The 26,432-nt window shown below is 61.5% G+C and overlaps 1 protein-coding gene across 1 annotated transcript; it reads left to right on the forward strand.

The window, feature by feature from the left end:
• The first annotated feature begins 10,636 nt into the window (after positions 1-10,636).
• On the forward strand, positions 10,637-26,413 carry LOC119922938 (selenocysteine insertion sequence-binding protein 2-like). Its single transcript, XM_038742557.1, has 9 exons — positions 10,637-10,681; positions 11,404-11,575; positions 15,144-15,295; positions 16,664-16,748; positions 16,976-17,072; positions 18,427-18,683; positions 22,495-22,649; positions 23,381-23,549; positions 26,240-26,413. Exons 1-9 carry the CDS (start codon positions 10,637-10,639, stop codon positions 26,371-26,373), a joined length of 1,266 nt encoding a protein of 421 aa, XP_038598485.1. The 3' UTR covers positions 26,374-26,413.
• The last annotated feature ends 19 nt before the right edge of the window (positions 26,414-26,432 follow it).

The following is a 26,432-nucleotide window of genomic DNA, read 5'->3' on the forward strand; positions in this document are numbered from 1 at the left end:
CATGCTGTCTGTATTCATTCATTCATTCATTCATTCATTCATTTATTGAGCGCTTACTGTGGGCAGAGCACTGTACTGAGCGCTTGGGAAAGCCGTGCTCGGCACGTGGTGAGCCCTTCACCGCTCCGGGCCTCAGTTTCCCCTCCTGTGAAACGGGGCCCTCTCTGCCCTAGCCCACATGCTGTCTGTATTCATTCATTCATTCATTCATTCATTTATTGAGCGCTTACTGTGGGCAGAGCACTGTACTGAGCGCCTAGGAAAGCAGTGCTCGGTGCACGGCGAGCCCTTCACCGCTCCGGGCCTCAGTTTCCCCTCCTGTCAAACGGGGCCTCGGTCCACGTGTGGTCCACATTCATTCATTCATTCATTCATTCATTCATTCAATCATATTTATTGAGCACTTACTGTGTGCAGAGCACTGTACTGAGCGCTTGGGAAAGCCGTGCTCGGCACGCGGCGAGCCCTTCACCGCTCCGGGCCTCAGTTTCCCCTCCTGTCAAACGGGGCCTCGGTCCGCATTCATTCATTCATTCATTCAGTCGCATTTATTGAGCGCTTACTGCGTGCAGAGCACTGTACTGAGCGCTTGGGAAAGCCGTGCTCGGCGCGCGGTGAGAGCCCTTCCTCGCTCCCGACCTCCGTTTCCTCAGCACGGGGCCTCAGTTTCCCCCCCCCCCGCCCAACGGCGCGCGGAGGGCCCGTCGCCGCCCCGTGCCTCAGTTTCCCCCTGCGCCGGAAGGGGACGGTTTGGGGGGGCGGGGGGCGTCCTCCTCGGGTCGCAGCGTGGGGCACAGAGTGGGTGGCGCGTGTCCCCCCCCCCGGCAGGCGCGGCGCTTCCCGGCGGCGGCGGCGGCGGTCGCCTCCTCGCACCCAGACCCCCGGACTTCCGGCTCAGCCCGGCGGACTTCCCGGCACTGCGGCCCGGCGTCCAGGTCAGCCCCTCCTCCTCCTCCTCCCTTCCGTGCTACTTACTGAGCGCTTCCCGCGGGCGGGGAGCGCTGTACTGAGCGCTCCGATTGGGCAGCATCTAGAGGCGGGTCCTCCTCCCCGGGGCGTCTCTTAAGTGCTCACTCTGTGCTGAGCGCTGCGGGAGGGTCGCACATAGTAAGCGCTTAATAAATGCCATTATTATTATTATTATTATTATTATTCTCTGGGCCTCAGTCACCTCATCTGTCAAATGGGGATGAAGACTCATCACCTTGGAACCTCCCCGGCGCTTAGCACAGCGCTTGGCACGTAGTAAGCGCTTAATAAATGCCATTATCATTATTATTATTATTATTATTCTCTGGGCCTCAGTCACCTCATCTGTCAAATGGGGATGAAGACTCATCACCTTGGAACGTAGTAAGCGCTTAATAAATGCCATTATTATTATTATTATTATTATTATTATTATTATTATTCTCTGGGCCTCAGTCACCTCATCTGTCAAATGGGGATGAAGACTCATCACCTTGGAACCTCCCCGGCACCTAGAACAGCGCTTGGCACGTAGTAAGCGCTTAATAAATGCCATCATTATTAGTATTATTATTATTCTCTGGGCCTCAGTCACCTCATCTGTCAAATGGGGATGAAGACTCATCACCTTGGAACCCCCCCGGCGCTTAGAACAGCGCTTGGCACGTAGTAAGCGCTTAATAAATGCCATCATTATTGTTATTATTATTATTCTCTGGGCCTCAGTCACCTCATCTGTCAAATGGGGATGAAGACTCATCACCTTGTAACCTCCCCAGCGCTTAAAACAGTGCTGCGCACATAGTAAGCGCTTAATAAATGCCATTATTATTATTATTATTATTATTATTATTCTCTGGGCCTCAGTCACCTCATCTGTCAAATGGGGATGAAGACTCATCACCTTGGAACCTCCCCAGTGCTTAGCACAGTGCTTGGCACGTAGTAAGCGCTTAATAAATGCCATCATTATTATTATTATTATTATTCTCTGGGCCTCAGTCACCTCATCTGTCAAATGGGGATGAAGACTCATCACCTTGGAACCTCCCCAGTGCTTAGCACAGTGCTTGGCACGTAGTAAGCGCTTAATAAATGCCATCATTATTATTATTATTATTGTTATTATTATTCTCTGGGCCTCAGTCACCTCATCTGTCAAATGGGGATGAAGACCGTGAGCCCCTCGGGGGACAACCTCATCACCTTGTATCTCCCCGGCGCTTAGAACAGCGCTTCGCACATAGTAAGCGCTTAATAAATGCCATTATTATTATTATTGTTATTATTATTATTCTCTGGGCCTAGAACAGGGCTTGGCACATAGTAAGCGCTTAATAAATGCCATTATCATTATTATTATTATTATTATTATTATTATTGTTATTATTATTCTCTGGGCCTCAGTCACCTCATCTGTCAAATGGGGATGAAGACCGTGAGCCCCTCGGGGGACAACCTCATCACCTTGTATCTCCCCGGCGCTTAGAACAGCGCTTCGCACATAGTAAGCGCTTAATAAATGCCATTATTATTATTATTGTTATTATTATTATTCTCTGGGCCTAGAACAGGGCTTGGCACATAGTAAGCGCTTAATAAATGCCATTATTATTATTATTATTATTATTATTATTATTATTATTCTCTGGGCCTCAGTCACCTCATCTGTCAAATGGGGATGAAGACCGGGAGCCCCCGGGGGACAACCTCATCACCTTGTCTCCTCCCCGGCGCTTAGAACAGTGCTTGGCACATAGTAAGCGCTTAATAAATGCCATCATCATTATTATTATTATTATTGTTATTATTATTATTATACAAGGCGATGAGGTCGTCCCCCGGGGGGGCTCCCGGTCTTCATCCCCATTTGACAGATGAGGAAACTGAGGCACAGAGAAGAATAATAAAAATTGGGGTATTTGTGAAGTGCTTTCTATGTGCCGAGCACTGTACTAAGCGCCGCGGGGAGAGGCAAGGTGATGAGGTGGTCCCCCGGGGGGCTCACGGGCTTCATCCCCATTTGACAGAGGAGGAAACTGAGGCACAGAGAAGAAGAAGAAGAATTGGGGTATTTGTGAAGCGCTTCCTATGTGCCCAGCACTGTACTAAGCGCTGCGGGGAGAGACAAGGGGATGAGGTTGTCCCCCGGGGGGCTCACGGGCTTCATCCCCATTTGACGGAGGAGGAAACTGAGGCACGGAGAAGAATAATGATAATAATGAGGGTATTTGGGAAGCGCTTACTATGTGCCGAGCACTGTACCAAGCGCTGGGGGGAGAGACAAGGTGATGAGGTTGTCCCCCGGGGGGCTCACGGGCTTCATCCCCATTTGACAGAGGAGGAAACTGAGGCCGGAGAATAATAATGATAATAATGAGGGTATTTGTGAAGCGCTTACTATGTGCCGAGCACTGTACTAAGCGCCGGACGGTCGTCGCCGTCCCCGAGTTGCCCCGACGGAGGGGAGGCGTTTCCCCCACCCTGCCTCAGTTTCCCCTCTCCCCGCAGGCCCCGCCGGAGCCCCGCCTCCCCCCGCCCTCCCCCGGACCAGGTAAGGGGGGAAACCGAGGCGCGGCGGGGGTCCGGGGCGGGACCGCGGGCCGGCCCTCCCCCCCGCCCCCGCCCCGTGCCTCGGTTTCCCCAGCCGAGCGCGGATGGGGGCGGGGGGGGGGGGCGGATCTCGTCTGCGCAGAGCGGGACTCGCCGGAACCCCCCGGGAGACCCCGCCGGAAGGAGGAACCGGGGAAACTGAGTCAGGAGTCCTGGGACCCCCCCGCTGCCGCCCAGGTACCGCCCGCCGCCTCGGTTTCCCCCCCTTCCCCCAGTGGGGTTTCCCCTGCCTCGCTTTCCCCCGCTTTCCCGCTGGTGTTTTCCCTGCCTCAGTTTCCCCAGCTTTCCCGCTGGTGTTTTCCCTGCCTCAGTTTCCCCTACTTTACCGCTGGTGTCTTCTCCGCCTCGGTTTCTCCACCTTCCCCAGTGATGGTCCCTCTGCCTCGGTTTCCCCCGCTTGACCACTGGCGTTTGCCTCGGTTTCCCCATCTTTACCGGCGGTATTTCCCCCGCCTCGGTTTCCCCGGTGGTGTTTCCCTTGCCTCACTTTCCCCAACTTTACCACTGGCGTTTGCCTCAGTTTCCCCGTCTTTACCAGTGGTGTTTCCTCTGCCTCGGTTTCCCCAGTGGTGTTTCCCCGCCTCTCTTTCCCCAAACTTACCGCCGCTGTTGGCCTCGGTTTCCCCAACTTTACCGGCGGTATTTACTCCGCCTCGGTTTCCCCGGCTTCCCCGGTGGTGTTTCCCCTGCCTCGCTTTCCCCCACTTGACCACTGGCGTTTGCCTCAGTTTCCCCGTCTTTACCAGTGGTGTTTCCTCCGCCTCGGTTTCCCCGGTGCTGTTTCCCCTGCCTCGCTTTCCCCCGCTTGACCACTGGTGTTTGCCTCAGTTTCCCCATCTTTACCGGCGGTGTTTCCTCCGCCTCGGTTTCCCCGGTGCTGTTTCCCCTGCCTCGCTTTCCCCAACCTTACCGCCGGTGTTGGCCTCGGTTTCCCCAGCGTTACCGGCGGTGGTTCCTCCGCCTCGGTTTCCCTGGTGGGGAAACCGAGGCCCGGGGAGGGGAGAGGAGGGCCCTGTGTGCGGAGCGCTGTGCTGAGCGCTCCGGTGCTGACGGACGGACCTCGGGCGGCGACAGACCCCAGACGGCGACAGAGAGACCTCGGACAGCAACAGACAGACCTCAGACGGCAACAAATTGACCTCAGGCGGCGACAGACAGACCTCGGGCAGCGACAGGCAGACCTCAGGCGGCGACAAATAGACCTCAGGCGGCGACGGACAGACCTCAGGCGGCGACAAATAGACCTCAGGAGGCGACGGACAGACCTCAGGCGGCGACAAATAGACCTCAGGCGGCGACAGACAGACCTCAGGCGGCGACAGACAGACCTCAGGCGGCGACAAATAGACCTCAGGCGGCGACAGACAGACCTCAGGCGGCGACAGACAGACCTTGTGCGACGACAGACTGACCTCGGGCGGCGACAGACAAACCTCAGACAGCGACAAATAGACCTCAGGCGGCACTGGACAGACCTCAGGCGGCGACATATAGACTTCAGACGGCAACAGGCAGACCTCAGGCGGCGACAGACAGACCTCAGACGGCAACAAATAGACCTCAGACTGTGACAGACAGACCTCAGGCGGCGACAGACAGACCTCAGACAGCGACAAATAGACCTCAAGCGGCGACAGACAGACCTCAGACGGCGACAGACAGACCTCAGATGGCGACATATAGACTTCAGGAGGCGACAGACAGACCTCAGACGGCGACATATAGACCTCAGGTGGCGACAGACAGACCTCAGGCGGCGACAGATAGACCTCAGGCGGCGACAAATAGACCTCAGGCAGCGACAGACCAACCTCAAGCGGCGACAAATAGGCCTCAGGCAGCGACAGACCAACCTCAGGCGGCAACAGACAGACCTCAGGTGGCGACAGACAGACCTCAGGCGGCGACAGACAGACCTCAGATGGCGATAAATAGACCTCAGGCGGCGACATATAGACTTCAGATGGTGACAGGCAGACCTCAGATGGCAACAAACAGACCTCAGGCGGTGACAGACAGACCTCAGGCGGCGACAGACAGACCTTAGGCGGCGACAAATGGACCTCAGGCGGCGACAGGCAGACCTCAGACGGCGACGAATAGACCTCAGACGGTGACAGACAGACCTCAGGCGGCGACAGACAGACCTCAGACGGAGACAGGCAGACCTCAGGCGGCGACAGACAGACCTCAGGCAGCAACAGACAGACCTCAGGTGGTGACAAATAGACCTCAGGCGGCGACAGACAGACCTCAGGTGGCGCCAGGCAGACCTCAGGCGGCGACAGACAGACCTCAGACGGCGACAAATAGACCTCGGGTGGCGACAGGCAGACCTCAGACGGCGACAAATAGACCTCAGGCGGCCACAGACAGACCTCAGGCGGCGACAGACAGACCTCAGGCGGCGACAAATAGACCTCAGGCGGTGACAGACCTCAGGTGGCGACAAATAGACCTCAGGCGGCGACAAATAGACCTCAGGCGGCGACAGACAGACCTCAGGTGGTGACAAATAGACCTCAGGCGGCGACAGACAGACCTCAGGTGGCGCCAGGCAGACCTCAGGCGGCGACAGACAGACCTCAGATGGTGACAAATAGACCTCGGGTGGCGACAGGCAGACCTCAGACGGCGACAAATAGACCTCAGGCGGCCACAGACAGACCTCAGGCGGCGACAGACAGACCTCAGGCGGCGACAAATAGACCTCAGATGGTGACAGACAGACCTCAGACGGCGACAGACAGACCTCAGACGGCGACAAATAGACCTGAGGCGGCGACAGACAGACCCCAGACGGTGACAAATAGACCTCAGGTGGCGACAGGCAGACCTCAGACAGTGACAAATAGACCTCAGGGGGCGACAGGCAGACCTCAGACAGTGACAAATAGACCTCAGGGGGCGACAGACAGACCTCAGGCGGCGACAAATAGACCTCAGGCGGCGACAGACAGACCTCAGGCGGCAACAGACAGACCTCAGACGGCGACATGTAGACTTCAGACGGCGACAGGCAAACCTCAGACGGCGACAAATAGACCTCAGGCGGCGACAGGCAGACCTCAAACGGCGACAGACTGACCTCGGGCGGTGACAGACAGACCCCAGACGGTGACAGACAGACCTCGGGCGACGACAGACAGACCCCAGATGGCGACAGACAGACCTCAGGCGGCAACAGACAGACCTCAGGCGGTGACAAATAGACCTCGGGTGGCGACAGACCTCAGACGGCGACAAATAGACCTCAGGCGGCCACAGACAGACCTCAGGCGGCGACAGACGGACCTCAGACGGCGACAAATAGACCTCAGATGGTGACAGACAGACCTCAGACGGCGACAGACAGACCTCAGACGGCGACAGACAGACCTTGGATGGCGACAAATAGACCTCAGGCGGCGACAGACAGACCTCAGGCGGCGACAAATAGGCCTCAGACGGCGACAGGCAGGCCTCAGGCGGCGACAAATAGATCTCAGGCGGCGACAGACGGACCTCAGACGGCGACAAAGAGACCTCAGACGGCGACATATAGACTTCAGACAGCGACAGACAGACCTCAGGCGGCGACAAATAGACCTCAGGTGGCGACAGACAGACTTCAGGCAGCGACAAATAGACCTCAGGCGGCGACAGACAGACCTCAGTCAGCAACAAACAGACCTCAGACGGCGACATATAGACTTCAGACGGCGGCACGCAGACCTCGGACGGCGACAGACAGACCTCAGGCGGCGACAAATAGACCTCAGGCGGCGACAGACAGACCGCAGACGGCGACAAATAGACCTCAGACGGCGACAGGCAGGTCTCAGGCGGCGACAGATAGATCTCAGGCGGCGACAGACGGACCTCAGACGGCGACAAAGAGACCTCAGACGGCGACATATAGACTTCAGACAGCGACAGACAGACCTCAGGCGGCGACAAATAGACCTCAGGCGGCGCCAGACAGACCTCAGATGGCGACAGACAGACCTCAGGCGGCGACAAATAGACCTCAGGTGGCGACAGACAGACTTCAGGCAGCGACAAATAGACCTCAGGCGGCGACAGACAGACCTCAGTCAGCAACAAACAGACCTCAGACGGCGACATATAGACTTCAGACGGCGGCACGCAGACCTCGGACGGCGACAGACAGACCTCAGGCGGCGACAAATAGACCTCAGGCGGCGACAGACAGACCGCAGACGGCGACAAATAGACCTCAGACGGCGACAGGCAGGTCTCAGGCGGCGACAGATAGATCTCAGGCGGCGACAGAGGGACCTCAGACGGCGACAAAGAGACCTCAGACGGCGACATATAGACTTCAGACAGCGACAGACAGACCTCAGGCGGCGACAAATAGACCTCAGGCGGCGCCAGACAGACCTCAGATGGCGACAGGCAGACCTCAGGCGGCAACAGACAGACCTCAGGCAGCGACAAATAGACCTCAGACGGCGACAGGCAGACCTCAGACGGCGACAAATAGACCTCAGGCAGCGACAGACAGATCTCAGGCGGCGACAGACGGACCTCAGACGGCGACAAAGAGACCTCAGACGGCGACATATAGACTTCAGACAGTGACAGACAGACCTCAGGCGGCGACAAATAGACCTCAGGTGGCGACAGACAGACTTCAGGCAGCGACAAATAGACCTCTGGCGGCGACAGACAGACCTCAGTCAGCAACAAACAGACCTCAGACGGCGACATATAGACTTCAGACGGCGACACGCAGGCCTCGGACGGCGACAGACAGACCTCAGGCGGCGACAGACAGACCGCAGACGGCGACAAATAGACCTCAGACGGCGACAGGCAGGCCTCAGGCGGCGACAAATAGATCTCAGGCGGCGACAGACGGACCCCAGACGGTGACAAATAGACCTCAGGCGGCGACAGGCAGACCTCAGACAGCGACAAATAGACCTCAGGCGGCGACAGGCAGACCTCAGACGGTGACAGACAGACCCCATGCGGCGACAGACAGACCCCAGACGGCGACAAATAGACCTCAGGCGGCGACAGACAGACCGCAGACGGCGACAAGTAGACCTCAGGCGGCGACAGGCAGGCCTCAGGCGGCGACAAATAGATCTCAGGCGGCGACAGACAGACCTCAGGCGGCGACAAATAGACCTCAGGCGGCGACAGACAGACCGCAGACGGCGACAAATAGACCTCAGACGGCGACAGGCAGGCCTCAGGCAGCGACAAATAGATCTCAGGCGGCGACAGACGGACCCCAGACGGTGACAAATAGACCTCAGGCGGCGACAGGCAGACCTCAGACAGCGACAAATAGACCTCAGGCGGCGACAGACAGACCTCAGGTGATGACAAATAGACCTCAGGCGGCGACAAATAGACCTCAGGAGGCGACAGGCAGACCTCAGGCGGTGACAAATAGACCTCAGGCGGCGACAGGCAGACCCCAGACGGTGACAAATAGACCTCAGGCGGCGACAGACAGACCGCAGACGGCGACAAATAGACCTCAGACGGCGACAGGCAGGCCTCAGGCGGCGACAAATAGATCTCAGGCGGCGACAGACAGACCCCAGACGGTGACAAATAGACCTCAGGCGGCGACAGACAGACCTCAGGCAGCGACAAATAGACCTCAGGCGGCGACAAATAGACCTCAGGCGGCGACAGACAGACCTCAGTCAGCAACAAACAGACCTCAGACGGCGACATATAGACTTCAGACGGCGACACGCAGACCTCGGACGGCGACAGACAGACCTCAGGCGGCGACAAATAGACCTCAGGCGGCGACAGACAGACCGCAGACGGCGACAAATAGACCTCAGGCGGCGACAGGCAGGCCTCAGGCGGCGACAAATAGATCTCAGGCGGCGACAGACGGACCCCAGACGGCGACAAATAGACCTCAGGCGGCGACAGGCAGACCTCAGACAGCGACAAATAGACCTCAGGCGGCGACAGACAGACCTCAGGTGATGACAAATAGACCTCAGGCGGCGACAAATAGACCTCAGGCGGCGACAGGCAGACCCCAGACGGTGACAAATAGACCTCAGGCGGCGACAGGCAGACCCCAGATGGCGACAAATAGACCTCAGGCGGCGACAGACAGACCGCAGACGGCGACAAATAGACCTCAGGCAGCGACAGACAGACCCCAGACGGTGACAAATAGACCTCAGGCGGCGACAGACAGACTTCAGGCAGCGACAAATAGACCTCAGGCGGCGACAAATAGACCTCAGGCGGCGACAGACAGACCTCAGTCAGCAACAAACAGACCTCAGACGGCGACAAATAGACCTCAGGCGGCGACAGGCAGACCTCAGACAGCGACAAATAGACCTCAGGCGGCGACAGACAGACCTCAGGTGATGACAAATAGACCTCAGGCGGCGACAAATAGACCTCAGGCGGCGACAGGCAGACCCCAGACGGTGACAAATAGACCTCAGGCGGCGACAGGCAGACCCCAGATGGCGACAAATAGACCTCAGGCGGCGACAGACAGACCGCAGACGGCGACAAATAGACCTCAGGCAGCGACAGACAGACCCCAGACGGTGACAAATAGACCTCAGGCGGCGACAGACAGACTTCAGGCAGCGACAAATAGACCTCAGGCGGCGACAAATAGACCTCAGGCGGCGACAGACAGACCTCAGTCAGCAACAAACAGACCTCAGACGGCGACATATAGACTTCAGACGGCGACACGCAGACCTCGGACGGCGACAGACAGACCTCAGGCGGCGACAAATAGACCTCAGGCGGCGACAGACCGCAGACGGCGACAAATAGACCTCAGACGGCGACAGGCAGGCCTCAGGCGGCGACAAATAGATCTCAGGCGGCGACAGACGGACCCCAGACGGTGACAAATAGACCTCAGGCGGCGACAGGCAGACCTCAGACAGCGACAAATAGACCTCAGGCGGCGACAGACAGACCTCAGGTGATGACAAATAGACCTCAGGCGGCGCCAGGCAGACCTCAGGGGGCGACAGACAGACCTCAGGCGGCGACATATAGACTTCAGGCAGTGACAGACAGACCTCGGATGGCGACAAATAGACCTCAGGCGGCGACAGGCAGACCTCAGACGGTGACAGACAGACCCCATGCGGCGACAGACAGACCCCAGACGGCGACAAATAGACCTCAGGCGGCGACAGACAGACCGCAGACGGCGACAAGTAGACCTCAGACGGCGACAGGCAGGCCTCAGGCGGCGACAAATAGATCTCAGGCGGTGACAGACAGACCGCAGACGGCGACAAATAGACCTCAGACGGCGACAGGCAGACCTCAGACAGCGACAGACAGACCTCAGGCGGCGACAGACAGACCCCAGACGGCGACAAATAGACCTCAGGCGGCGACAGGCAGACCCCAGACGGTGACAAATAGACCTCAGGCGGCGACAGACAGACCGTAGACGGCGACAAATAGACCTCAGACGGCGACAGGCAGGCCTCAGGCGGCGACAAATAGACCTCAGGCGGTGCCAGGCAGACCCCAGACGGCGACAAATAGACCTCAGGCGGCGACAGGCAGACCGCAGACGGCGACAAATAGACCTCAGACGGCGACAGGCAGGCCTCAGGCGGCGACAAATAGATCTCAGGCGTCGACAGACGGACCCCAGACGGTGACAAATAGACCTCAGGCGGCGACAGGCAGACCTCAGGCGGCGACAGACAGACCCCAGGCGGCGACAGACAGACCCCAGACGGCGACAAATAGACCTCAGACGGAGACAGACCTCAGACGGCGACAGACAGACCTCGGACGGCGACGGACGGACCCCCCGACGGCGCCAAATAGACCTCAGGCGTCGGGCGGGCGCGTTTCCAGGAGTGGCCGCGGGGCGGCCGGAAGAAGCGGCAGGCGGCCGTGGAGCTGAACCTGGGGCAGGTAGTGGCCGCCCTGCAGCGCCAGCGCCGGGCCCGCAAGGAGGACGCCCCCCGGCCCCGGCCCCGGCCCCTCGTCATCGCCGGTACGCCCTCGGGACTACCTACTGAGCGCCCCCCGGGGCGGGGGGGCGGGGCGGGGGGGGGTCCCCCAGCGCCGCCCGGGAACGTACTGAGCGCCTCCCGGGTGCGGAGCGCCGGCCTGAGCGCCGGGGGGAGGACGCTATTCCCTCATCCGGTGCTATTTATTGAGCGCCTCCCGGGTGAGGAGCACTGTACTGAGCGCCTGGGGGAGCCTGGCGTTCATCCGGTGGCATTTATTGAGCGCCTCCCGGGTGCAGAGCACCGGACCGAACACCGGGGAGAGGACGCTATTCCCTCATCCGGTGGTATTTATTGAGCACTCCTTATTGAGCGCCTCCCGTTTGCAGAGCACTCTACTGAGCGCCTGGGGGAGCCCAGCGTTCATCCGGTGGCATTTATTGAGCGCCTCCCGGGTGCGGAGCACCGGCCTAAACGCCGGGGAGAGGACGCTATTCCCTCATCCGGTGGTATTTACTGAGCACTCCCCATGGGAAGTGGGGGCCGTTCCCTCGGGGGTATGTACTGAGCGCCTCCCGCATGTGGAGCACTGGACTGAGCGCCTGGGGGAGCCCGGCGTTCATCCAGTGGCATTTATTGAGCGCCACCCATTTGCGGAGCACTGTTCTGAGCGCCTGGGGGAGCCCGGCGTTCATCCGGTGGCATTTATTGAGCACCTCCCGTTTGCGGAGCACTGTACTGAGCGCCTGGGGGAGCCCGGCGTTCCTCCAGTGGCATTTATTGAGCACCTCCCATTTGCGGAGCTCTGTACTGAGCGCCTGGGGGAGCCCGGCGTTCATCCGGTGGCATTTATTGAGCGCCTCCCGGGTGTGGAGCACTGGACTGAGCGCCTGGGGGAGCCCGGCGTTCGTCCGGTGGCATTTATTGAGCGCCTCCCGGGTGTGGAGCACTGGACTGAGCGCCTGGGGGAGCCCGGCATTCGTCCGGTGGCATTTATTGAGCGCCTCCCGGGTGCGGAGCACCGGCCTAAACGCCAGGGAGAGGACGCTATTCCCTCATCCGGTGGTATTTATTGAGCACTCCCCGTGGGGAGAGGGGACCGTTCCTTAGGTGGTATGTACTGAGCGCCTCCCGCGTGAGGAGCACTGGACTGAGCGCCTGGGGGAGCCCGGCGTTCATCCGGTGGCATTTATTGAGCACCTCCCGGGTGCGGAGCACCGGCCCAAACGCCGGGAAGAGGACAATGTTTCCTCATCCGGTGCTATTTATTGAGCACTCCCCATGGGGAGAGGGGACCGTTCCTTCGGGGGGATGTACTGAGCGCCTCCCGCGTGCGGAGCACTGGACTGAGCGCCGGGGAGAGGACAATATGGTACTTATTGAGCGCTCCCCGTGTGCGGAGCACCGGCCTAAACACCGGGGAGAGGGCAATAATGCCTTCATCCGGTGGTATTTATTGAGCGCTTCCCCTTCATTCATTCATTCAATCGTATTTATTGAGCGCTTAAGAATAATAATAATAATAATGATAATGGCATTTGTTAAGCGCTTACTATGTGCAAAGCGCTGTTCTAAGCGCTGCTCTAAGAGGGGATTATGCCTCCCCTCCAGTGGCATTTATTGAGCACTTCCCATTCATTCATTCATTCAATCATATTTATTGAGCGCTTAATAATAATAATAATAATAATGGCATTTGTTAAGCGCTTACTATGTGCAAAGCGCTGTTCTAAGCGCTGTTTAAGAGGGGATTATGCCTTCCCTCCAGTGGCATTTATTGAGCACTTCCCATTCATTCAATCGTATTTATTGAGCGCTTAATAATAGTAATAATAATGGCACTTGTTGAGCGCTTACTATGTGCAAAGCACTGTTCTAAGCGGGGATTATGCCTCCCATCGGGTGGCATTTATTGAGCGCTTCCCCTGTGCAGAGAGCGCTGTACTAAGTGCCCGGGAGAGGGGATTGTGCCTTCCCTCCAGCGGTATTTATTGAGCACTTCCCATTCATTCATTCATTCAATCGTATTTATTGAGCGCTTAGTAATAGTAATAATAATGGCATTTGTTGAGCGCTTCCCCTGTGCAGAGAGCGCTGTACTAAGTGCCCCGGAAAGGGGATTGTGCCTTCCCTCCAGTGGTATTTATTGAGCACTTCCCATTCATTCATTCATTCAATCGTATTTATTGAGCGCTTAATAATAGTAATAATAATGGCATTTGTTGAGCGCTTACTATGTGCAAAGCGCTGTTCTAAGAGGGGATTATGCCTCCATCGGGTGGCATTTATTGAGCGCTTCCCCTGTGCGGAGAGCGCTGTACTAAGTGCCCGGGAGAGGGGATTGGGCCTTCCCTCCAGTGGAATTTATTGAGCACCTCCCATTCATTCATTCATTCAATTGTATTTATTGAGGGCTTAATAATAGTAATAATAATGGCATTTGTTGAGCGCTTACTATGTGCAAAGCGCTGTTCTAAGAGGGGATTATGCCTTCATCGGGTGGCATTTATTGAGCGCTTCCCCTGTGCAGAGAGCGCTGTACTAAGTGCCCGGGAGAGGGGATTGGGCCTTCCCTCCAGTGGAATTTATTGAGCACCTCCCATTCATTCATTCATTCAATTGTATTTATTGAGGGCTTAATAATAGTAATAATAATGGCATTTGTTGAGCGCTTACTATGTGCAAAGCGCTGTTCTAAGAGGGGATTATGCCTTCATTGGGTGGCATTTATTGAGCGCTTCCCCTGTGCAGAGAGCGCTGTACTAAGTGCCCGGGAGAGGGGATTGTGCCTTCCCTCCAGGGGCATTTATTGAGCACTTCCCATTCATTCATTCAATCGTATTTATTGAGCGCTTACTACTAATAATAATAATAATGGCATTTGTTAAGCGCTTACTATGTGCAAAGCACTGTTCTAAGCGGGGATTATGCCTCCATCGGGTGGCATTTATTGAGCGCTTCCCCTGTGCAGTGAGCGCTGTACTAAGTGCCCTGGAGAGGGGATTGTGCCTTCCCTCCAGTGGCATTTATTGAGCACCTCCCATTCATTCAATCGTATTTCTTGAGCGCTTACTACTACTAATAATAATAATGGCATTTGTTAAGTGCTTACTATGTGTGCAGAGCACTGTACTAAGCGCCTGGGAAGTCCAAGTTGGCAACATACGGAGATGGTCCCTACCCAACAGTGTTCCCATGAGCACTGTACTGAGCGCCCGGGAGAGGGGATTATTGCTTCCGGGGCACGTACTGAGCGCTTCCCGTGTGCGCAGCACTGGACTGAGCGCCTGGTGGCACTTAGTGAGCGCCTCCCGCGTGCGGAGCACCGGGGGAGAGGACAGCGTTCCTTCAGCCGGTGGTATTCACTGAGCGCCTCCCGTGTGCAGAGAGCACTGTACTAAGTGCCCGGGAGCGGGGATACGTACTGAGCGCTCCCCGTGTATGGAGCGCCGGACTGGGGGAGCCCGGCCCCGATCCGGCGGCATTTACTGAGCGCTTCCCACCGGCCTGGGCTGTGCCTCGATCCGGTGGGACGTACTGAGCGCCGGCCGGGGTGGGGCTGGCCGGCTACTTATGGAGCGCCCCCCCTCCCCCCCGCCCCCCGGCTGGCAGTGTCGGGCTCGGCGCCGCTGCTGCCCAAGGCGGCGCCGTGCGGGCCGGCGCCCCCGGCCCCCCACAACCCGCTGGACTCCAGCGGGCCCCTGCTCAAGAAGGGGAAGCAGCGCCTGGTGCCCAAGCCCAAGAAGCCCACGCCGCTCAAAAAGGTGCCCCCCTGCCCCTTCCCACCATGCCCCGGGGCCCACTGGGTGCCCCCCCTGCCCCTTCCCACCATGCCCCGGGGCCCACTGGGTACCCCCCTGCCCCTTCCCATGATGCCCTGGGACCTTCTGGGTGCCCCCCTGCCCCTTCCCACGATGCCCCAGGGCCCACTGGGTCCCCCCTTACCCCTTCCCACAATGCCCCGGGGCCTCCTGGGTGCCCCCTTACCCCTTCCCACAATGCCCCGGGGCCACCCGGGTGCCCCCCAGCCCCTTCCCACAATGCCCCGGGGCCTCCTGGGTGCCCCCCCCCACCCCTTCCCACAATGCCCCGGGGCCTCCTGGGTGCCCCCCTGCCCCTTCCCACGATGCCCTGGGGCCCACTGGGTGCCCCCCTGCCCCATCCCATGATGCCCCGGGGCCCACTGGGTGCCCCCCCCCCGCCCCTTCCCATGGCCCACTGGGTGCCCCCCCTGCCCCTTCCCACAATGCCCCGGGACCCAGGCAGCCCCCCTGCCCCTTCCCACCATGCCCTGGACCACTGGGTGCCCCCCAGCCCCTTCCCACAATGCCCCGGGGCCTCCTGGGTGCCCCCCTGCCCCTTCCCACAATGCCCCGGGGTCCACTGGGTGCCCCCCTGCCCCTTCCCATGATGCCCCGGGGCCTCCTGGGTGCCCCCCCTGCCCCTTCCCACAATGCCCCGGGGCCCAGGCAGCCCCCCTGCCCCTTCCCACAATGCCCCGGGGCCCAGGCAGCCCCCCTGCCCCTTCCCACCATGCCCTGGACCACTGGGTGCCCCCCTGCCCCTTCCCACAATGCCCCGGGGCCTCCTGGGTGCCCCCCTGCCCCTTCCCACAATGCCCCGGGACCCACTGGGTGCCCCCCTGCCCCTTCCCATGATGCTCCGGGGCCTGGGCAGCCCCCCTGCCCCTTCCCACAATGCCCCGGGGACTCCTGGATGCCCCCCAGCCCCTTCCCACAATGCCCCGGGGCTTCCTGGGCCCGCTCTGCCCCTCCCACAATGCCTCGGGGCCCCCTGGGTGCCCTCCTGCCCCTTCCCACAATGCCCTGGGGCCTCCTGGGTGCCCCCTTGCCCCTTCCCACAATGCCCCCGGGCCTCCTGGGTGCCCCCCCCCCCCCCCCCCCCGTCCCTTCCTACAATGCCCCGGGGCCTCCTGGGTGCCCCCCAGCCCCTTCCCATGATGCCCCGGGGCCCAGGCAGCCCCCCCCGACCCTTCCCACAATGCCCCGGGGCCCACTGGGTGCCCCTTCCCACAATGCCCCGGGGCCTCCCGGGTGCCCCCCTGCCCCTTCCCACAATGCCCCGGGGCCCAGGCACCCCCTGACCCTTGACCCCGCCCCCCCGCCCCCCAGATCATCCTGAAGGAGCGGGAAGAGCGGCGGCAGCAGCGACTCCTGGAGCAGGCGGGGGCCCCCCCAAACCCGGGACCCCCCAAGGGTGAGTGACACCCCCCCCCCCAGCGCCCCCCTCCTTCACAGAGGGGGGGAAACTGAGGCACGGCAAAGTGGGGGGGACCCGCGGTGAGGGGGAGGGAGGGAGGGCGGGGGTGGACTCCCCGGTTTACGGCGGGGGAAACCGAGGCCGCGCCGCTCCTCCGAGACGAGCGAAGAAATGACCCGTCCAAGGTCACGCAGCGGTCCGTCCCCCCCCCCCCCAACCTTCAGCTCCGGCCCCTGAGGACCCCGGGGACCCCGGTGACCCCGCCGACCGGCCCGAAGCCCCCGCCCCCGCCCCCGCCATCCACAGCCGCCGGTTTAGAGAGTGAGTCCGCGGGGGAAACTGAGGCCCGGCGGGAGGGTGGGCGAGGGGGAAGGGCGCAGAGGGGAAACTGAGGCCCGGGGTCGGCGGGGCTGAGGCTGGGCACAGCGACAGAGGGAGGAGGGGGAAACTGAGGCCTCCAGCCGGGAGGAGGGATGGGGAGGCTGAGGGGGAGGAGGAGGAACGGGGAGACCGAGGCCCGGAAGAAGAGTCAGGAGGCCTGGGGGGAAACTGAGGCTCAGGAGGGGTCGGAGGGGGAGTGGGGAGACCGAGGCCCAGAGGGAGGGAGGGAACTGAGGCTTGATAAGGGTCAGAGGGAGAGTGGAGAAGCTGAGGCCTAGAGAGAGGGAAGGTGGGGAAACTGAGGCTCAGAAGGGGAGTGGGGAAAGCGAGGCCTCTGGGGAGGGAGAAACTGAGTCGCGGGGGGGGGAAACAGGCTCTGGAGGGGTCAGAGGGAGAGTGGGGAAACTGAGGCCCAGAGAGAGGGAAGGTGGGGAAACCGAGACTCAGGGGGGTCAGAGGGGGAGGGAGAAACTGATGCCCAGGGGGAGGGAGGGTGGGGAAACCGAGGCTCAGGAGGGGTCAGAGGGCAAGCGAAGAAGCCGAGGCCTTGGAGGAGGGAGAAACTGAGACCCGGAGGGAGGGAAGGTGGGGAAACCGAGGCTCAGGAGGGGTCAGGGGGAGTGGGAAAACAGAGGCCTTGGAGGAGGGAGAAACTGAGGCCTGGAGGGAAGGAGGGTGAGGAAACTGAGGCGGGGGGGGAGGTGGGGAAACTGAGGCTCAAGAGGGGTCAGAGGAGGAGCGGGGAAGACTGAGGCTTCGGGGGAGGGAGAAACTGAGGCCCACAGGGAGGGAGGGTGGGGAAAGTGAGGCTCAAGAGGGGTTGGAGGGTGAGTGGGGAAACCGAGGCCTCGGGGGAGGGAGAAACTGAGGTCCACAGGGAGGGAGGGTGGGGAAAGTGAAGCTCAGGAGGGGTCAGAGGGCGAGCGGAGCAACTGAGGCCTAGGGGGAGGGGAGAAACTGAGGCTCGGGAGGGGTCGGAGGGCGAACGGGGAAACCGAGGCCTCGAGGGAGGGAGAAACTGAGGCCCAGAGGAGGGGGAAGGTGGGGAAACGGAGGCTCAGGGTGGGTCGGAGGGCGAGCGGGGAAACCGAGGCCTCGGGGAAGGAAGAAACTGAGGCCCAGAGGGAGGGAAGGTGGGGAAACTGAGGCTCGGGAGGGGTCGGAGGGCGAGCGGGGAAGAGCGAGGCCTCGGGGGAGGGCAGGCGGGCGAGAGGGTGAGCGCGGACGCGCGTCCCGGCCCCCACACGCGTGTCCCGCCCCCGCACACGCGTGTCCCACCCGCGTGTCCCTCCAGGTACTGCCAGCAGCTGGTCCCCCGGGAGCTGGACGCGTGCGTGTGGGCGCTGCTGCGGGCGCTGCGCGGGTTCCAGGAGCGCGGGTTCCTGGAGCGGGGGCTGCCCCGGGAGCGGGAGCGGGAGCGGGACCCGCACCCGCGCCCCCGGCCCAAGCGCCGCCTGGTCCTCGGCCTGCGCGAGGTCCGCAAGCACCTGCGCCTGCGCCGCCTGGCCGCCGTCCTCCTCTCCCCCGACTGCGAGGCCGTCCGCGCCACAGGTCTCGCCCCCCCGGAAAACCCCCCCCGGGAAACCCCTCCCGGGCCCCCCCCCCGGGCCCCCCAAAGGATCCCAACTTCCCCCTCGGACCCCCTGGACACCCCCCTGACCCCCCAGAACGATCCCGGACCCCCCAAAAGATCCCAACATCCCCCCTCAGACCCCCCGGAAACCCCCCTCGCCCCCCAGGAAGGTCCCAGACACCCCCTGGACACCCCCCTGACCCCCCAAAGCGATCCCGGACCCCCCAAAAGATCCCAACATCCCCCCTCAGACCCCCCGGAAACCCCCCTCGCCCCCCAGGAAGGTCCCAGACACCCCCTGGACCCCCCAAAAGATCCCAACTTCCCCCTCGGACCCCCTGGACACCCCCCTCGCCCCCCAAAATGATCCCAGACACCCCCCGGACCCCCCAAAAGATCCCAACTTCCCCCCTCAGACCCCCCAGAAACCCCCCTCGCCCCCCAGGAAGGTCCCAGACACCCCCCGGACCCCCCAAAGGATCCCAACTTCCCCTTCAGACCCCCTGGACACCCCCCTCGCCCCCCAGAAAGATCCCAGACCCCCCCCCAGACCCCCCAAAGGATCCCAACTTCCCCCCTCAGACCCCCCAGAAACCCCCCCTCGCCCCCCAGGAAGGTCCCAGACACCCCCTGGACCCCCCAAAAGATCCCAACTTCCCCCTCAGACTCCCCGGACACCCCCCTCGCCCCCCAAAATGATCCCAGACACCCCCCGGTCTCCTCTGGAACCCCTCTGGACCCCCCAGAAGATCCCAGCTTCCCCCTCAGACCCCCTGGACACCCCCCTCACCCCCCCAAAAACGATCCCACCCACCCCCAAACACCCCCCAGACTCTCCTGGAAACCCCCCAATGCCCCAGAAAGATCCCAACTGCCCCCTCAGACCCCCTGGACACCCCCCTCCGCCCCCCAAAACGATCCCAGACCCCCTCCAGACTCCCCAAAAGATCCCAACTTCCCCCTCAGACCCCCCAGAAACCCCCCTCGCCCCCCAGAAAGATCCCAGACACCCACCGGACTCCTCTGGAACCCCTCCGGACCCCCCAAAAGATCCCAACTTCCCCCTCAGACCCCCCGGACACCCCCCTCGCCCCCCAAAACGATCCCAGACCCCCTCCAGACTCCCCAAAAGATCCCAACTTCCCCCTCAGACCCCCCGGAAACCCCCCTCGCCCCCCAGAAAGATCCCAGACACCCCCCGGACTCCTCTGGAACCCCTCCGGACCCCCAAAATGATCCCAACTTCCCCCTCACACCCCCCGGAAACCCCCCTCGCCCCCCAGAAAGATCCCAGACACCCCCCGGACCCCCCAAAAGATCCCAACTTCCCCCTCAGGCCCCCCGGAAACCCCCCTCGCCCCCCAGGAAGGTCCCAGACACCCCCTGGACCCCCCAAAAGATCCCAACTTCCCCCTCAGACCCCCCGGAAACCCCCCTCGCCCCCCAAAATGATCCCAGACACCCCCCGGACTCCTCTGGAACCCCTCCGGACCCCCCAGAAGATCCCAGCTTCCCCCTCAGACCCCCTGGACACCCCCCCTCACCCCCCAAAACAATCCCACCCACCCCCAAACGCCCCCCAGACTCTCCTGGAAACCCCCCAAAGCCCCAGAAAGATCCCAACTGCCCCCTCAGACCCCCCTCGCCCCCCAGAAAGATCCCAAACACCCCCCAGACTCCCCAAAAGATCCCAACTTCCCCCTCAGACCCCCTGGACACCCCCCTCACCCCCCAAAGTGATCCCACCCACCCCCAAACGTCCCCCGGACTCTCCTGGAAACCCCCCAGTGCCCCAGAAAGATCCCAACTGCCCCCTCAGACCCCCTAGAAACCCCCCTCGCCCCCCAGGAAGGTCCCAGACACCCCCTGGACCCCCCAAAAGATCCCAACTTCCCCCTCAGACCCCCTGGACACCCCCCTCGCCCCCCAAAACGATCCCAGACACCCTCCAGACTCCCCAAAAGATCCCAACTTCCCCCTCAGACCTCCCGGAAACCCCCCTCGCCCCCCAGAAAGATCCCAGGCACCCCCCGGACCCCCCAAAGGATCCCAGCTTCCCCCTCAGACCCCCGGGAAACCCCCCTCACCCCCCAGAAAGATCCCAGGCACCCCCGGACCCCCCAAAAGATCCCAACTTCCCCCTCAGATCCCCTGGAAACCCCCCTCGCCCCCTAGAAAGATCCCAGACACCCCCCGGACCCCCCAAAAGATCCCAACTGCCCCCTCAGACCCCCTAGAAACCCCCCTCACCCCCCCAAAAACGATCCCACCCACCCCCAAACGCCCCCCGGACTCTCCTGGAAACCCTCCAATGCCCCAGAAGGATCCCAACTTCCCCCTCAGACCCCCCGGAAACCCCCCTCGCCCCCCAGAAAGATCCCAGACACCCCCTGGACCCCCCAAAAGATCCCAACTTCCCCCTCAGACCCCCTGGACACCCCCCTCACCCCCCAAAATGATCCCACACACCCCCAAATGCCCCCCGGACTCTCCTGGAAACCCCCCAATGCCCCAGAAAGATCCCAACTGCCCCCTCAGACCCCCTGGAAACCCCCCTTGCCCCCCAAAAAGATCCCAGACACCCCCAGAGTCCCAAAAAGATCCGAACTTCCCCCTCAGACCCCCCAGAAACCCCCCTCGCCCCCCAGAAAGATCCCAGGCACCCCCCGGATCCCCCAAAATATCCCAACTTCCCCCTCAGATCCCCTGGAGACCCCCCTCGCCCCCTAGAAAGATCCCAGACACCCCCCGGACCCCCCAAAAGATCCCAACTTCCCCCTCAGACCCCCTGGAAACCCCCCACACCCTCCAAAACAATCCCACCCACCCCCAAACGCCCCCCGGACTCTCCTGGAAACCCCCCAGTGCCCCAGAAGGATCCCAACTGCCCCCTCAGACCCCCTGGAAGCCCCCCCCGACCCCCCCAAAGATCCCAGACACCCCCCAGACTCCCAAAAAGATCCCAACTTCCCCCTCAGACCCCCCAGAAACCCCCCAGAGAGATCCCAGACACCCCCCGGACTCCTCTGGAACCCCTCCGGACCCCCCAAAAGATCCCAACTTCCCCCTCAGACCCCCCCGGAAACCCCCCTATGCCCCCCAAAACCCCCAACCCCCTGGAAACCCCCCTGACCCCAGCCCCAAACCCCCTGGGGACCCCCGTGACCCCCCCCAAAACCCCCAGCCCCTCCCCATCGACCCCCTAGAAGTCCCCCCGCCCCCCTCCTTGAGTCCTTGGGGACCCCCCCCCCCGTGACCCCCAACCCCCTGACCCCCAACCCCCTCTTGACCTCCTGGGGATCCCCGTGACCCCCCCCCAAACCCCCAGCCTCGACCCCCTAGAAATCCCCCCGTCCCCCCTCCTTGACCCCTTGGAGACCCCCTCAAAACCCCCAACCCCCTGGAAACCCCACTTGACCTCCCGGGGACCCCCCTGTGACCCCCCCAAACCCCCCTGCCCCCCTCCTTGACCCCTGGGGACCCCCCAAAACCCCCAACCCCCTGGAAACCCCCCTGACCCCAGCCTCAAACCTCCCGGGGACCCCCGTGACCCCCCCCAAAACCCCCACCCTCTGCCCCTTGACCCCCTAGAAGTCCCCCCGCCCCCCTCCTTGACCCCTTGGGGACCCCCCAAAACCCCCAATCCCCTCTTGACCTCCCGGGGACCCCCCGCGCCCCCCCCGCAACCCCCCCCCGCCCCCCTCGTTGACCCCTCGGGCCCCCCCCCCCCGGCCCCCCGGGGCTGACGGGGGGTCCCCCCCGATTTTGTGTCCCCCCCCCGTGGTGCAGGGGGCCTGGACGAGCTCCTGGGGGAGGTGGTGGGTGCGGCGGGCCAGCAGGGCGTGCCCCTGGTCTTCGCCCTGAGCCGCCGGGCCCTGGGCCGCTGCCTCAACAAGCCCGTGCCCGTCAGCGGCGTCGGAGTCTTCAGCTACGACGGGGCCCAGGTGGGGGTGTCCTCCGGCCCCCACCCCGGTCAGCCCCCTGCCTCCGGCCGGCTTCCCCCCGGGCCTCTCGGGGAGGGCTGGGGTCATCCCGGGCAGCCCCCTGCCTGTGTCCATCTTCCCCATGGCCCCTGGGGGAGGGCCGGGGTCATCCCGGTCAGCCCCCTGCCTCCGGCCACGTCCCCCTGGGCCTCTGGGGGAGGGCTAGGGTCATCCCGGGCAGTCCCCTGCCTCCGTCCACATCCCCCCGGGCCTCTCGGGGAGGGTTAGGGTCATCCCGGGCAGCCCCCTGCCTCCGGCCAGCTTCCCCTGGTTCTCTGGGGGAGGGCTGGGGTCATCCCGGGCAGCCCCCTGCCTCCGTCCACATCCCCCTGGGCCTCTGGGGGAGGGCTGGGGTCATCCCGGTCAGCCCCCTGCCTCCGTCGACATCCCCCCGGGACTGTGGGGGAGGGCTAGAGTCATCCCCGTCAGCCCCCTGCCTCCGTCCATCTTCCCCTGGGCCTCTGGAGGAGGGCGGAGGTCACCGCGGGCAGTCCCCTGCCTCCGTCCACATCCCCCCGGGCCTCTCGGGGAGGGCTAGGGTCATCCTGGGCAGCCCCCTGCCTCCGGCCGGCTTCTCCTTGGCCTCTGGAGGAAGGCCGGGGTCATCCCGGTCAGCCCCCTGCCTCCGTCCATGTGTCCCCGGGGGCGGGCCGGGGTCACCCCGGTCGTCACCCCCCTGCCTCCGCACCCAGGACCACTTCCACCGGATGCTGGAGCTGTCGGAGGCGGCCCGCCGGGGGTACCAGCAGCTCGTGGCCGCCGGCGCCACCCTCGCACCCGCCACCCCGGACCCCCCGGGACCCCGACCACCCCCGGACCCCGCCGACGACCCCGCCGAGGCCACCGCCGAGCCGCGCTACAGTGAGACCTCCCCTCCGCCCCGTCCCCCGATAATGCTCCACTCTCCATTCATTCATTCATTCATTCATTCATTCGTATTTGTTGAGCGCTTACAGTGTGCAGAGCACTGTACTAAGCGCTTGGGATCTCCCCCAGTGCTCTGTCTTCCCCTCCACCCCGTCCCGTCTCCCACAATGCTCCGCTCCCGTCTCCCATAATGCTCCGCTCTCCATTCATTCATTCATTCATTCAATCATATTTATTGAGCGCTTACAGTGTGCAGAGCACTGTACTAAGCGCTTGGGATCTCCCCCAGTGCTCTGTCTTCCCCTCCACCCCGCCCCGTCTCCCACAGTGCTCTGCTCCTGTCCCCCATAATGCTCTGCTCTCCATTCATTCATTCATTCATTCATTCGTATTTATTGAGCGCTTCTCCATTCATTCATTCATTCATTCGTATTTATTGAGCGCTTACAGTGTGCAGAGCACTGTACTGAGCGCTTGGGATCTCCCCCAGTGCTCTGTCTCCCCCTCCCCCCCGCCCCGTCTCCCACAATGCTCTGCTCCCATCTCCCATAATGCTCTGCTCTCCATTCATTCATTCATTCATTCAATCATTTATTGAGCGCTTACAGTGTGCAGAGCACTGTACTAAGCGCTTGGGATCTCCCCCAGTGCTCTGTCCCCCCTCCACCCCGCCCCGTCTCCCACAATGCTCTGCTCCCATCCCCCATAGTGCTCTGCTCTCCATTCATTCATTCGTATTTATTGAGCGCTTCTCCATTCATTCATTCATTCATTCGTATTTATTGAGCGCTTACAGTGTGCAGAGCACTGTACTGAGCGCTTGGGATCTCCCCCAGTGCTCTGTCTCCCCCTCCGGGCCCCCCCACCCTGTCTCCCACAATGCTCCGCTCTCCATTCATCATTCATTCATTCATTCAATCATATTTATTGAGCACTCACTGTGTGCAGAGCACTGTACTAAGCGCTTGGGATCTCCCCCAGTGCTCTGCCTCCCCCTCCACCCCGCCCCGTCTCCCACAATGCTCTGCTCCCGTCCCCCACAATGCTCTGCTCTCCATTCATTCATTCGTATTTATTGAGCGCTTCTCCATTCGTTCATTCATTCATTCGTATTTATTGAGCGCTTACAGTGTGCAGAGCACTGTACTAAGCGCTTGGGATCTCCCCCAGTGCTCTGTCTTCCCCCCCACCCCGTCCCGTCTCCCACAATGCTCTGCTCTCCATTCATTCATTCATTCATTCATTCAGTCGTATTTATTGAGCACTTACAGTGTGCAGAGCACTGTACTAAGCGCTCGGGATCTCCCCCAGTGCTCTGTCTTCCCCTCCCCCCGCCCCGTCTCCCACAATGCTCCGCTCCCATCCCCCATAATGCTCTGCTCTCCATTCATTCATTCATTCATTCGTATTTATTGAGCGCTTCTCCATTCATTCAGTCGTATTTATTGAGCGCTTACAGTGTGCAGAGCACTGTACTAAGCGCTCGGGATCTCCCCCAGTGCTCTGTCTTCCCCTCCCCCCCGCCCCATCTCCCACAATGCTCCGCTCCCGTCCCCCATAATGCTCTGCTCTCCATTCATTCATTCATTCATTTGTATTTATTGAGCGCTTCTCCATTCATTCAGTCGTATTTATTGAGCGCTTACAGTGTGCAGAGCACTGTACTAAGCGCTCGGGATCTCCCCCAGTGCTCTGTCTTCCCCTCCCCCCCGCCCCATCTCCCACAATGCTCCGCTCCCGTCCCCCATAATGTTCTGCTCTCCATTCATTCATTCATATTTATTGAGCGCTTCTCCATTCATTCATTCACTCATTCATATTTATTGAGCGCTTACATTGTGCAGAGCACTGTACTAAGCGCTTGGGATCTCCCCCAGTGCTCTGTCTCCCCCTCCCCCCCGCCCCGTCTCCCATAATGCTCCGCTCTCCATTCATTCATTCATTCAATCAATCATATTTATTGAGCACTCACAGTGTGCAGAGCACTGTACTAAGCGCTCGGGATCTCCCCCAGTGCTCTGTCTCCCCCTCCACCCTGCCCCGTCTCCCACAATGCTCTGCTCCCGTCCCCCATAATGCTCTGCTCTCCATTCATTCATTCGTATTTATTGAGCGCTTCTCCATTCATTCATTCACTCATTCGTATTTATTGAGTGCTTACAGTGTGCAGAGCACTGTACTGAGCGCTTGGGATCTCCCCCAGTGCTCTGTCTCCCCCTCCACCCCCCCCCCGCCCTGTCTCCCACAATGCTCCGCTCTCCATTCATTCATTCATTCAGTCGTATTTACTGAGCGCTCACTGTGTGCAGAGCACTGTACTGAGCGCTCGGGCTCTCCCCCAGTGCTCCGCCTGCCCCCCCACCCCGTCCGGCCTCCCCCATTGCTCTGCTCCCGTCTCCCCCAGTGCTCTTTTGGCCCCATCCCGTCTCCCCCAGTGCTCCGTCTCCCCCATCCCGCCTCTCACGGTGCTCCCCTCCCACCCACCACAGTGCTCCGCTGCCGTCTCCCACAGTGCTCGGGCCCGGCCCAGCTTCAGACGCCCCCCCCGCCCCCGTCCAGTGCTCCCCAGTCCCCCACCAGTGCTCCCCAGTCCCTCACCAGTGCTCCCCAGTACCCCACCAGTGCTCCCCACCCCCCGGTGCAGTGCTCCCCACCCCCCCGTCCAGTGCTCCCCTCTGTCGCAGTCCAGGTGTGGCGGCAGGAACTGTCCGAGTACCGGCCGTCGGACCCGGAGTCGGACCCGGATTCGAACCTGGACCCCCCGCTGACCCTGGCCGGGCTGGACCTGGGCGGGGAGACCCCCGCTCCTCTGGTCTAGACGCCCCCCCTCCCCACCATAAACACGATTCTCGAACACAGAACCGCCTGGCTGCTTCA

This window comes from Tachyglossus aculeatus, unplaced genomic scaffold (genome assembly GCF_015852505.1).
Source record: "Tachyglossus aculeatus isolate mTacAcu1 unplaced genomic scaffold, mTacAcu1.pri scaffold_131_arrow_ctg1, whole genome shotgun sequence".
NCBI classification, from domain to species: Eukaryota; Metazoa; Chordata; class Mammalia; order Monotremata; family Tachyglossidae; genus Tachyglossus; species Tachyglossus aculeatus.